Source organism: Amia ocellicauda, chromosome 22, assembly GCF_036373705.1.
Source record: "Amia ocellicauda isolate fAmiCal2 chromosome 22, fAmiCal2.hap1, whole genome shotgun sequence".
NCBI classification, from domain to species: domain Eukaryota; kingdom Metazoa; phylum Chordata; class Actinopteri; order Amiiformes; family Amiidae; genus Amia; species Amia ocellicauda.
Window position 1 is genome coordinate 8,463,425 of NC_089871.1, and position 14,571 is coordinate 8,477,995.

Sequence of the window (14,571 nt, forward strand, 5' to 3'; positions counted from 1 at the left end):
TGGAACTGACAAAGACCGCATTGGTAATCAATGCAGGGTTACAGCTAGAAAAAAAACTGCCCCCCTTACATATGCTAACCAATAGCTTGTACACTGGAAGCTTATTATGATGGGGGGGTTCAAGTAGCAGAATCATCTCTCTGAACCTGTCTGTAGATATTAATGTCTGTATTGGAGAGAATACTGGTAGCAGGGACTATGCAACACAAAACCACAACTACAGTGACCATAAGACAAGCAGGGTAAAAATAAAGACCCTTTTTAAAGCAGAGATCAGCTGGTTGCCATCACCAACCTCTCTCTAACAATCTGTAATCCTAAAGCCCTTGTTTTAACGGTAATGAGTCAAGATCGATACTTGGGTCTCCCACCAGGATGGCCCAACTCACCAGATGTTGAAGCTGCACAGTGAAAAGCCCACAGAAGTCAATGTCAGCAGCATTTTGGCGGTTTAACATCAAAAGCAGCCTTAACCCAGAACTAAAACTAGTGCAAATGACCTCACAGAACAGATGCTTCACTGCTGCCGAGGCGCCTCAACCACAGCCATGCTTCGTATGGAAACTCGAGAGGCTGAAAACCCAGCATTCGACAGAAGTCAGAGAGAACGAGGGCGGTTAGGGAGGTTTCCCATGATTTCCCGACTGAGTCCATAACTTTGTATTTCACACTAACGGTGGCAGTTTGGTTGCTAATTATCCCCCCTTTCTTCTGGAGAAAAGAAGTGACAGAATAAACACTGCCAGGGATGGCACCAGCCCAAGGTGAGGCCAAGCCTCTGTGATGGCACAGAGCGATCCTGCACCAGCAAATAGTCATTTTCTGTGCATCTTACTTATGTCTTCATTACATCACACCAAAAGCTCATAATGCACATAACTTAAAACCCTAAACACTAGTATTAGTAAAGCAGCCTTTAAAATCTACTAGTTAATTTCTAAAAATACAGAATTCATGTTGTAATTTAACCCTTCCCCTTAACAAAAGTAGTTACTAACCAAAAATCTATACCATTATAGGATATCTCTGGGGCTATTTATATAAAATGCAAATCAAAGCAAGTAATTAACATGGAGATCTATATTTTGAATTCAATGACTTGATTAAATCCATGTTAATTAAACAAATCTACCTCCTGCGGTGTCCCACCTTATGCCTTAAAGGATTAGGGGTCTAAGCAAAAGGCTCCGGTTCAAAGCTTCCTTCAAACACCGCACCATGTATCTGACAAGCCTGTTTAAAGCCTGATCCTCACCCATTGAGACATATTAGGGGTTAATTACTTTGTGCAAAGCACTAAGGATGCTGTTTACAGACTTCTTAGGGGATGACAGTATTGCACCAGTCCTCCAATCAATGGAGCAGCTGATGAGGTGTTCTGTCCAGGATGGTGGTCTCAATTCCCACAGAAACTAGGAAATATTCAAAACATGCAGAGGCATAACCTCCAATATACCAGAATGGTTTCCCATTTCACCACAAAGAGGTTAGGTTACCTTTGCTGGTGAACAGCCATAAAGGGGACACGCTGGTTATTGAGCGATCAATGCACGAGGGGCAAAGCCCTGGGGGACTCTCGCCTGCTCTTGCATCTTCACTCGTCAATCGATTATTTCTGCATTACCCAAAGACGACAGTTGCTTTTCCCCGTTTCACAAATCAATGCAAGCATTTTTCTAAAAGTGAGCGTTTTCTAAAAACGGCAGTGGTTATGCCCAGGACATGAAATGGGGCGCTTTATAAACTCTTGATGTAATTTGCTCATTGAAGCACACAGGATTGTAAAGGGCCGGCCAGGCGATTAGAAGGATGCAATTTTCTTTTCTTCTGTCACAAGCAGTCCTGTCAAACACTGGTAGTAAATACTTACTCTATGTAGCACCGTAAGGCAAAGAAACAAAAGCAAACATCTCCCTCAGAAACGGACTGGAATAAAGCCTAACAACGAACACAACAAATCCCCAAACTCCTGTTATTTTAAATTTGTGTGGGTCTGTAAAACCTTTGGGACATTAGACAAACACCACCTTCTCCCAAATGATGTTTGGAGGGGCAGAATTTACGATATGAACAATATGCCTTCACTTTCAATTTTCATTTACAATAAAAGAGGACACGTGTTTGGCTCAAAAGAGCGCTTTGACTTTGCTCTCACACAATGGTCTTATCCCAACATGTGTTAATAAAATAACCAGTCTACTGCTGCAAAGTCCACTAATGTCTGAAGATATGATACACTAAGGGCAATAAGCACAATGCCAAAGGGCACATGCACGGTTATCACCTTTTATAGGCTTTGCATAATAAACCCGACTACAGAGCAGGTTTTAAAAACTGTGCATAATTCACAATCTGCAACCACTTGACGTGGCATGGACCCGAACAATCCCCAAAGGACACCAGTGTCCCAGTTACTGAGACAGGAAGATCTCACCTCTGCACTCTTCCCTGATGAATGGCTACTGATGTCACATTTTCAAATTCAATAACCATGAATAAGCCTCTCACACTCTTGTAATAAAGGGAGTTTAATTACTGTAACTGACGGGTCTTTGCCTGGCTGCCAAAGTGAGATTGTACCCATTTCAAGGCTGTGTACGGGTATTGAAAAGAGGAATGATTTCAAGGTTTACTCATTCAAACTGACAGACAACACTGGGAATGGATACTCTTCAGCCTCAGCTTGGGTGAGATAGGTCTTCCCTTAGAGGTTATTATGCATGTTCTCTGAAAGGAACTCTACAAAATAAACTGCAGTTTTTCCTTCTATTTGTTATACCCCATAAATACAAGGGAATAACATTCAGATTTTATTAAGCAGTTAATCTGGTGAGAGAGACACGCTTTACAGCCATGGCCCTCAACTCTTAATTCCCGTGTGAAACACAGGAATAACATACCTCAGGCACTTCAATGGTGTTGTGCTGTGAATCACAGGTATAACCAGGTGAGGGTCAGGTATTGGGTGACAGACTGGGTTTGGGGTCGGGGCTTAGTCATGTGATCAAGAGACATGTTATTACCGTGGGATTCAGACACTTATTAGGAATTGGTGCCTATTACAATGTTTCAGATAAGATGCACAAAATAAGAAGCAAGTATGTTATCTTGACTATTCTGTTGTTAGATGGAGTCAATTCTTAATGAAAGTGAATTCCCCTTCCTGCTTGGTCCTGTTCAATCAGACACCAGGAATGGGGGGGGGACCTCTGGAGTAAGACTGGAGCCAGAGTAAACATGAAGTTTGCCAACTCACAAATGTGCAGAGTATCAACTATACTGGAGCTCCTAAGACGAGGTGAATAGTGGATGCGGCATCAGAGAACCACACACAAGGCATCTGGCAATCTGAGATGCGCAGAGTTTACAAACAACCACAGCTGTGAGAGTCGACACCAACTTCCAGCAATACAGGGACCTGATCTCTCACACCGGGGCCACAACGCATGGGGAGCGTCTGCTTGAAAAGACACTGGGACGACAGGGTGAAAAGTACAGCACGGGAGGAGGAGGTAAAAGGTGACTCACAGCTCGTCCCGTTGTCTCTGTGACAGCACCATGTCGTCTGCAACGTGAAGTGAAGGCTCTGCAGCAGCTGCAGCCCCCCTCGCAGGAGATCAGGAATGCGACGCAGGCTGCGGCTCACAGGGAGGGCCACCACCACTCGGGGGCAAGAGGCACACGCAAAACACTTCTCCAGAAACCGACGTCCGGGTTCGAGATTCGTAGACAGCTTGCAGACATTCAACAATGGATGTTCATTTCATCTGGAAGAGAAAAATGGAAAATGCTCATTAGGAATGACGCTTGAAAATAATTAAAACAGCAGGAGATCTCACCAGCATTCCAACATATCCGAAGGTGCGACTCTTCGGTATGTACCTCCCCCACCCCCTGCTATACATGCAGCATCCAACACAGCTGTCATGGTCACCTGCAGCTGGCGGCTCTATCACTGTTACAGTTCCCACTGGGGAGGAACCTTCGCTTATGGAAAAGCAAATACAGAGTCTTAGTAAGCAAACAAAGGAAAACCTAGAGTACAACATCAAAGCAGAAGGGACAGAAGATGATAAAAGGAATGTTTGTGTGTGTCCATATGGGACTGAAATGAGCACACGCTCACACATGACACAAAGCCACGCTGCCATGGATCTGAAACAGTATATAATACATAATGCATCATCATTCTGCCTCTAGCACAATAGGTAACAGGTGAGAACACAGTTGTGGTCAGTGTTTTTCTAGAAAAGCTCAAAGTGAAAGATGGACGCTTTTCATCTCCCGGTCCCTGTGGAGATGAATGCGAATTTTGCAACACCTTGAATGCTTTCACGTCAGAATGTCCAATACAGCAATATTTCGGCGTTTACCTTTTATTGCTGGGATACATGGGTTAAACTAATAGACTGAAGTTTCTAATGACATTTTCTGTGCCATAATCACCACTGCACAGCTGAACGCTGACAGACCGCACCCTGTTCATGTCTCTTTCAGTTGGCCTGCTGTAGCAATGCAATAGTGATCTTCACCTCAGACAAGAAGTGCAACATTCGCTGCATGCATCTTCTCTGGGCTTGTAATGGTTATATAAAAAAAATACAATAAAGAGCTTATAATTTACTATGGATAACACTATAAAAAAATACAACCTTTACAACAGAAATAAGTTAAATCAACCATGAGAGTGTTTACTCCCCCCCTTGGAGGTTACTATACTGGATTGGGGCAATTAATGTAGCGTTATAGCATGATTACATACACTCACCTAAAGGATTATTAGGAACACCATACTAATACTGTGTTTGACCCCCTTTGGCCTTCAGAACTGCCTTAATTCTACGTGGCATTGATTCAACAAGGTGCTGAAAGCATTCTTTAGAAATGTTGGCCCATATTGATAGGATAGCATCTTGCAGTTGATGGAGATTTGTGGGATGCACATCCAGGGCACGAAGCTCCCATTCCACCACATCCCAAAGGTGCTCTATTGGGTTGAGATCTGGTGACTGTGGGGGCCAGTTTAGTACAGTGAACTCATTGTCATGTTCAAGAAACCAATTTGAAATGATTCGACCTTTGTGACATGGTGCATTATCCTGCTGGAAGTAGCCATCAGAGGATGGGTACATGGTGGTCATAAAGGGATGGACATGGTCACAAACAATGCTCAGGTAGGCCGTGGCATTTAAATGATGCCCAATTGGCACTAAGAAGCCTTAAGTGTGCCAAGAAAACATCCCCCACACCATTACACCACCACCACCAGCCTGCACAGTGGTAACAAGGCATGATGGATCCATGTTCTCATTCTGTTTACGCCAAATTCTGACTCTACTATCTGAATGTCTCAACAGAAATCGAGACTCATCAGACCAGGCAACATTTTTCCAGTCTTCAACTGTCCAATTTTGTAGCCTCTTTTTCCTATTTGTAGTGGAGATGAGTGGTACCCGGTGGGGTCTTCTGCTGTTGTAGCCCATCCGCCTCAAGGTTGTACGTGTTGTGGCTTCACAAATGCTTTGCTGCATACCTCTGTTGTAACGAGTGGTTATTTCAGTCAAAGTTGCTCTTCTATCAGCTTGAATCAGTCGGCCCATTCTCCTCTGACCTCTAGCATCAACAAGGCATTTTGGCCCACAGGACTGCCGCATACTGGATGTTTTTCCCTTTTCACACCATTCTTTGTAAACCCTAGAAATGGTTGTGCGTGAAAATCCCAGTAACTGAGCAGATTGTGAAATACTCAGAGTGGCCCGTCTGGCACCAACAACCATGCCACGCTCAAAATGGCTTAAATCACCTTTCTTTCCCATTCAGACATTCAGTTTGGAGTTCAGGAGATTGTCTTGACCAGGACCACACCCCTAAATGCATTGAAGCAACTGCCATGTGATTGGTTGGTTAGATAATTGCATTAATGAGAAATTGAACAGGTGTTCCTAATAATCCTTTAGGTGAGTGTATTTTGCCAGGCATTTGTACGTTCTATTTGACATTTGCAAAGCAGAGTCTGTCCACAGAGTTGACAATGAACTCTCCTTCAAGTCTGCTATTCAATGGGATCAAAAATGACAGGGAAATTAAGAGACGGCAATGCAGAGCATCATCATCATTCTAATATGGGCTATTAGGACCACTGTGTCTGAAGCATCAACAGTTCATGGCACTTTAAAGGCATCAAGGGTGACAGCTGCTTTAAGCTCCTTAGCACACCACGAGTGGGATCAGCGAATCCAGCCCAGTAAACAAAACCGAACTGAGCCATGGCAGCCTTACGGGTAGCTGACAGGCCTGCATGGGGTGGGGGGTACAGGGTGCGTTATACAGTGCAACTCTGACAATACATTTTCCTACAGCTGCATAAGGAAACTCACCCAGTGCTTCATGTATAGGCTGCTGGCGTGTACAGGGCCTAACTGTTCACCACAACATGCATGTTAACATTCAACATCCCCAGGGCAGAGCAGCACAAGTCACCAAGCAGAGCCCACGTGTCCCTATGGGTGAGAACTTTGTTTTCCACTTTTCCTCCCAGCATGCTTCACTCCATTATGACTGGAAACTCCAAGAACAGTAATCAGTTCTGAATGAAATGTGGTTTAATACAAGGGATGGGCAAATGTTTTCACTATTCGAATAATTTTCTAATTATATACATTTTAAATGTTTATGACGTGAAGAGCTTGCAGTACTGTGTGTGTGTGTGCTGGAGTTGTGCTAGCAGATACAAAACTTTTTCATTAAAATTTAGACACAAATTTACACTTTTTTCCTCCCAGAATTCAACTACTCTCGCAAGACATGTAATACCATACATACATTTACATAACATTAAAGGCCACAAAATAAAGCTGTTACAAATGGCAGGCAGATTTAACTCAATTCAACTTTCACACACAAACTTGCACAAGAAAATCAAAACTGAAATTTCAAACGGTTATCACAAGTGGACTTAATACCTTCCCTCAGAATACAGCTTATCAGCGTTAGATAAACACACTTTCAAGAGACTGCAACCTCTGTAAGCTGGCCGACCTCTGAACAGTGACATCACCACTTCCCCCGCCAAGCTCTCAACTGCAAAACCATGACAAGGAACAGTCCAGGCTGGACCCGTTGCAGAGCAGAGGAATTCAGCCGAGGCAGTGGTAGGAAGGAATCAGTTTTTTTTTCCTCCCTAGCAAAGCCTTACACGTTCATTTAAACCATAATGTACCTCTATCCAAAGGTAAACCCACCTGTGCTCGCCTGACAGGGCCCAGTTCACCATTTCCTCGGCACAAGCTGCGACACATACAGATTAAAACGGACGAGAGCGGCAAACAAATGTCACTGTCTACTGCAGACGTGTCAAGCCGTGCGTCAATACAATGAATGGCATCTTACAGCAGCCTCCTATGAGCGAGCTAGCAGATGAAGGCCGTGCCAAGAATTCAGATGTGCCAAGCTGGCTGCTGCAAATGACGAAGTGCCTACTGCTTCTCCGGCCTCCATTACACCGGGTGTGTAGCCTGGCCTGAACAACACTGGCTTTTGGTTACATACCAGGAACTCAAATCCTAACATTATGAAACAAAGTCCAATAAAACAAGTGTATTCTAATACCATGGCACCCCATCTGTGCACAGAGACATTTTGATCACTGATGTTTGGCTTCTGTCCTTACGCCTCTAAATTATAGTTCAAAATTTCAGTTCCAACTCAAGCCATCAGCACAATATTTTAAAAGCCATGCAGAACATCTAGGTCCTACTGACCACGGTCCTAAACAACTGCTGCTTCCAGGATTCACATATTTATTTCTTCCTCAACACAGCACTAAATAAAAGGAACTGCATTAACACTACATGCAGCACTGTGGACGGTGAGACACCACATTAACAAACCAGCCTTTGAAACTATGCTAAGTAGAAACCACAAAGATGGTTTAAGAAATGGCAACAATATACCCAATTGGGTACCTGGGGGGTGGGGGGTACATTTCCACAGTTGAAACTATAATATCCTTGTCACACACCATAAAATCTTCCTGAGTATAGAACAGTATATGGGGTACGAAGCACTAGTAAAGCAGTGAACAATAGATATATAAACTATCTACCCAGGGCGTTTGATACCCCAAACATAGCCATTGCCCGCCTAGAATGTAATTCTACACAGCAGTTCTAGTACAGAAAGAAAAATACATAACTTGCAAAATATGAATTCAAACAGCAGGATTCTTCCAGATGACCCAACTACGCAAACCTGCTGAGCTCTCGGCTACACTCCAGCTAAATGACTCCTGTATGCTGCGATCACTGCAAAAAGCCTGGCTACCCACTCCTGATATCGTGCAACACTGGCACTTCACTATCAGCATGCACCTCGTTATTACCCATAATACACAGAACCCTTAGCAAAGCGTTATTTATAATGAGGGTGGAGGGTATTTACTTAGCCACTGTCTACTGGTTGACTGTATAACCCGGGTGAAGCGTCTAGCACAGATTACCTATTGGTGCTAAAAACCGTGTGACAGCCGCAGCCAGACTGAAAAACCAGTTTCAGATCAACGCACAGAGCAGACACGCTGCTGGAGGCGAACACAATTAGAAACACACTGCTCACACAGACACACTCTCGCAGAAAGGGGGAGGGGGCAACATCCAGAGGCTTTAGCAGGCCAAAGTCACCAAAGACTAAATAGGTGCATTTGAACTTGCTGAACAAGACAAATCCGGCCTAGCTGGTTGTCCTTATTTGATTTCTTCCCATTGCTTAGGCAAACTGAAAAATTAGGTTTTTTTTTTTTTAAATACAATAAAATATAAAATCCAATTCATAGCTTTCAAGTGACCTCGGAGAACCCTGAAACGCAGACACTCCAACGGGTATTTAAGTTGAATCAAGGATTAAGTCAATGTGGGTGTTATTAGAATCATACGGTTATCCATGGCAGGGACCACAAAAAAAAAAACTGCTTCTCACAGATTAAAAAGGAAAATTTGATCCAGAATCTGAGCTAGTAGCCTATATTCCAAAACCATTTAAACCACAGGGCTACAAAAGAACCTATTTCAACAATCCCCCTCACCCTCCCCCCCGAGACAGACGACTGGGATCCAGATTAAATGGAGACTAACTCACTCGGCAAAACGCAAATTACAAACTCAGTTCTTTATGGCGGATTTCCATGGGGAAGAGGCAAGGAACCTGTGGAAAATTAAAAGAATCAAAAACGACAATATGGTTTGTAAGTTGCCATTGGCAAATGGGTGAATTCTGAAGCAAGTGACGAAAATAAACATTGCGAAAAACATGAGACATTTTCAGCAGCTGCAAAACAGGTGAGTTTCAAACACCTTGCTAATTTAATGTGACGAGAAAAAAAGTAGGTTAATGTTACAATATTTCTCCTGCAGGTACAATATGCAAATTACCCACCATCCATCCAAACAAAACTAAGAATTTAAAGCACTACTGAACTGTGCAAAACCAGCCAAGGCCAACACAGGTTTACCAAAAACCTCAGCCTCACATGGGCGCACACTGCAACTTTATTTGGAGAATAGAAAATACCACAAAAACATTTACCAGGTATCAGACCATTAAAGTTTGTACACCAGACTGCATGACATCAATTACAGCAAGCAGCAGCTAGTGTTGCGATTGCTAAGGTTTTGGACACATTGTACCACAATACATTATTCCTTGTGACAAGCCGCTGAGAAGGGCAGTCATTAAAGCGAAGCAGAATGGCCACCACTTCTGTCAGAGACGCTCAGCTACAGAGTGGCTGGATAAAGACAATGCTGCTTGGGGGGGGGGGCGGACAGCACAACAGGAATAAGTGAAGAAAATAAAATCAAATTACATTAAAAGGTACACTAAATATGTAGCACAGTTAGCACAATTGTCTATTTACCATCCTGCATTCATCAGAGCAGGAAATTTGAATTGCGAAACAGACAATTTGCTAACTTGCTAATCAAAGACGTTGGTTCAGAGGGCAGATCGTGCAAAATGGGGAGCAGTTCTGAGATGTACCCCTGAACACAAACCGAGGTAACTATTCCACAAGGTGAGACTCACAGTGACCTCTTCTGACACGGCGAATGAAAAACAGCTCGAAACACAAGAGGACCCACTATCAGAAGGAGGATGCGTGCTGAAGGCTTCTGACTCCCAAGGACAGATGGTGGTTTGCCAGCTTTTGCCAGGCATTATATACACAGACCAACCTCAATGTCAAGCAATGTTTGCCCCTTGTGTGAATGCTGGCAAACTCTAGCAGGGTCCATCTGCAGACATCAACAAAGTGTACAAACCCAACAGCTCACAGGGGAAGATACATGCACGGGGAGCAGGGGGGTCATCAAGCAGTGAGCCTTTTGGTCTGCTGGAGAGAAAAAGGCCTATTTATCAGAGCGCATTCTTTACAACAGATTTCAGAGCGGGCCTTTCATTCGAACCCCAGGCTTGATGTGTGTACTCCCATTTGAAATGTAATATAAACCCTTAAAGTCCTCCCATCAATTCTTCAAACCCCAGCATGGTCTTTTGTTGCATCTGTGCCATGGAAATATGAAATGTTAATTAAAAACTAAAACCATAAGCTATTTTCACAGCCTGCTAGGTCGTACATTTACCTTTAATTATCCTTTAAAATGTATAAACAAATTAATTAATCAGTCTGTCTTTGGCCCTTGCCATGGTAAGAGGGATGGATTTAATGAGAAATTAAACCTAAAAATCACCAGTGCCCGGGGATTTTTTATTTTAAATATCTTTTAACAATATCAGACTCACAGTTGATATTACACAAGTGTTCTGCTACCAGATCCTAAGAACAGGTTATTTGCATGGCTGGGTATTTGATCCTGTACTGTTCCTGTTCAGTGGTGCGAAGATAGAAGCAAATTGTCATTTGAATAACTTCTTCAGCAAGAACTGAAAGGAACAGGCAGAGGATGCATTATACAACCATGCAAAAACAAAAACGACAAATTGTGTTTCTTTAAAGGGCTTATTAGTTATGCACATTTCTGCCAGGAAATTCATTTCAGGAAGAAGTCACACCTGTTCGAGGACGGGCAGGTGCTCACATTCGTTTAAGTCGGATCAGCAGTAAGTTATTCCTGTGGAGATGCTTCTACCATCCTCTTATTGAACTTTCTCTACTAAAGCACAGGTGTCACAACACTCACAAAGATGACTTCAGTGACATTCCTTCTTATATAGGATTGGCCAATATACTAACAAACCGCTATATCAATCCTTAACCTCCCCACAAACCACGTGTCCCACCTTAGAATGGTTTTCATAAGATTGTGAGAAGTAAAGGCCCTTCACCACACATTTGAATTCAAAGCCATTCTGGCCTTCAACTCCCTGTAGTTTTCTTTGACTATATAAAAGGACATGCTACTGTGCATTTCCATCAGGACTTCATGGCAACACACACACACATACATACATACAAAAACCCTAGTCCAAGATAACTTGAACTGAAAATGGACTCATCACTTAAGTGAAGACCAGTTTCTTTGAAATTGCTTTTTAATTTAACCACTTGATCAATGTTCCACTTGAAAAACATTTCATTTTGTACAAGAATATTAAAGACTATGGATATTGTTAGGGTATTGGCTTCAACAGACAACATGGAGCACTAGTCTGGGACTACTCAATTTCTTCGCAGACACCCTTATCTAGAGTGACTTAAAATTGTTATATCATTATTTTTTACATTTACCCATTTATACAGCTGGACATGTACAGTTCCTTGCTCAAGGGTACAACAGCAGCATCCTGCATCTGAACCCACGACCCTGTGCTCCAGAGTCTAAAACCCTAACCACTACTCCACACCACTGCCCATAAATGACATTGAATAGTCCACGGCCAGGGGTAACATGGATCTGTGAACCTGTGTTTTATTAATTTTAGGTTTGGACAGAATAACAGGATCACAATTCCCTGAGGAGAACTGATAATTATTACTGTCCAACCAGAGAGAGACTTCTCAATCAATACATTGTGTTATATAAAGGTGGAAAATGACGTGCTTGGGGCCTAGACAAAGATAATGACAATGGATTTAATTGGTGCTTCCACATTCCAGGCCCAACAACAACGCCAACGTTTTGTTCTTGTTGTATGCATGTATAACACTCGCACCTAAACACACACGCCTTTCGTAATAATGATATAGCATTAAAAAGAAAGGGGACGCAAGCCCACTGCGCCGTAAGAGCCGGTGTTTTGATTGCATCAGCCGGCTGGGCAGGCCGCGGGTAACGGGGCTGCTGTCACGCGCCGCCCGCACCGAGCCCGGCGGCTCCATGGCAACGGTGCGGGGCGGCGCGTGAGCTCGAGCCGGGCGGGTCACTTCCGGAGCGCAGCGCCGCAGCGGAGCACCCACCCTGCGGTACAGCCCCCCGCCCCCGAGCCCACACACACGCCAGCAGCGGCCGGAGACCACGCCGTGCGACTGGAGTGAAAGTACAGAGCAAAAAAGATGGAAAACACAACGGAGCGCCCCCTCCTCCTCTCCTCTCCTCTCCCGCACATTCCCAGCGTCTTGTTTTTCTCGCATGCGTGCTGCTTACTCCACCCTGTCCCCAGCGCCGGGGCCGGGGAGGAAATCTTCGCAGACATCTCCAGACCCCGAGCAACAATCAATCCGTTGTTTATCCGATACGGAAAACACAACTTGATTTATTTCAGGTTTTTTTGAAAGCGTTTCCAGCCCGAGAATAGCATTCCAGCTGCATACCGGCACCCAACCGCCTCCCTCGCCCAGCCCGCCGTGCAAAACAAACCGCAAACCTGCGTGACGCTGCGAAATCTGCCACCAAGTTTCTCTCCTTTAATCTTTCACTCCGGGCTGAAGTCATATTACGCCACCAAGACCAACTATTAGCGTCACAGACGCAATTGCAAAGGTAATAAGAGCTGCGCACACCTGAGGGCCCGTTATATGGCAGGCGATTTTAATTTAGTTGCAGTGAAAATGAACGCAAAAGCCACAGCCCACAAAAAACAGACATCACAAAAATCACTTCCATAAAAACGCATATTTACGGTGAAGTGCATTTGTGGAAAAACTCCACCCTTAAACCCATCAATTATTAACATCGGATGGGAAAAATAAAAAAAAACATGCATCAAATATAGAAGAATCTATGCACAGCATACTGTAAAAAAAAAATCATTTCAAGGTCGATCAAATAAACAAAAGCAGCCTATTTCAATAAATAACCCCCTTTTAGTGCCTTCCGCCAGATTGCATTTGTCCCCCCCCCCCGGGCCGGCAGTGTAACAGGTTTCTACCACCAACAGGAACATCAATTAGCATATAGGCTAATAATGAGAGAAAAAATATCGATGCATGGATAATATATGTATATATGGGTGGGGAAACAAGTGTCAGGATGCTCATGTGTGTGTATATCAGTAGACGTCCACAGCTTGTGTGAAGACAAAGTAGAAATTATTGCAAAGCTAAGCAGGCTTATTTTTTTGATTAAAAATATCTATCCAGTGGTATTGATGGTATGGATTGGAGATCAGAGCCCCCTGAGGGTCTTTTAATCGATCGATGTCTATTCTGTATAGTGCCCTTCGCCGGGCAGCCATGGCTGCCCGGCGAAGGGCACTATACAGAATAGACATCGATCGATTGATTGATTGATTGATCGATCGATCAACAAAAATAAACCCACAATTTAACAAAAATAACCCACATCTCTACACAGCTTCCCCCAGACCCCGGATGACAACACCACAGCCCCTCCACGGATGGATCCACAAGGTCGCCAAACGCCCTTTTTTTCCTCCTCCTCCTCCTCCTCCAACCCTCTCGGCGTGAAGTTAAACTCTCAGCCCCGGTTCACACCGCAAAAACCCACCGGCCATCCGGGGAACCGAGAGAGAGAGTCCAAACTGACCTACATTTTAAATCAGATCAGGCACATTTTCTCCTCCGGAGCGCCACTTCCGACCTCCCCGCAATGACGAGAGCCGCTCAGCTGTCATTGGGGAGAAAAGAGGCGCATCTGAGGGAAAAAGCCAGCGGCCGGTACCGCCAAACTCGCTCCGTGCGACCCCCCCCCCCACCGGCCCGCCGTCCGGTACCAGCCCGGTCTCAAGCCCTCAACCCGGGCAGAGACAGAGTGCGGAGGGTCCGTTTTCACGACTATTTTTCCGTTTTTCAGGCTCTCGCCGCTGCCCCAACGGCCTGGCCGCCATTTTGAGACAGAAAGGAGGCGCAAAAGAAAAAAAACACACACAAACACACACACACCGCCACAGCCACATCGTCATTTTCCCCGGCTCGCTTTCTTCCCCGCAAAAGCCTCTCCGGCGGGTCAAAGCGGGGCGAATCTTACCCTATGGCGTCTCCCCTGTCTCCTTAGCCGGGTCTGGGACTCATACAAGCCGCGCTGGGGCGTCGGTGGTCGGTGTAAAGTGCGGGGCGCGGGGTCTCTCTCCTCGTCTCTCCTCGGATCCGTGTTTTCTGCGCCGCATTCGCCTTCGGACGCTGGCGGCGGAGGGGGGGGACGCGCACGTACTCGGGGGCGC

At 44.6% G+C, this 14,571-nt stretch overlaps 1 protein-coding gene across 2 annotated transcripts in view; it reads right to left on the reverse strand.

Annotated features, from left to right (window-relative positions):
- The window catches only part of pafah1b1a (platelet-activating factor acetylhydrolase 1b, regulatory subunit 1a), a 35,669-nt gene extending 21,119 nt beyond the window's left edge, over window positions 1-14,550 (reverse strand). Inside the window, exons 1-2 of one of the 2 annotated variants that reach the window (XM_066696210.1) lie at window positions 14,379-14,550; window positions 3,529-3,767 (exon numbers count right to left, since the gene is read on the reverse strand). In XM_066696210.1, the coding sequence (XP_066552307.1) occupies window positions 3,529-3,560 (32 nt within the window). In that variant the 5' untranslated portion in view covers window positions 3,561-3,767; window positions 14,379-14,550. Of the gene's footprint in view, window positions 1-3,528; window positions 3,768-13,941; window positions 13,961-14,378 lie in introns of those variants that run through there. The other variant, XM_066696211.1, reaches the window with a different exon arrangement.
- Between the last annotated feature and the right edge of the window lie 21 nt (window positions 14,551-14,571).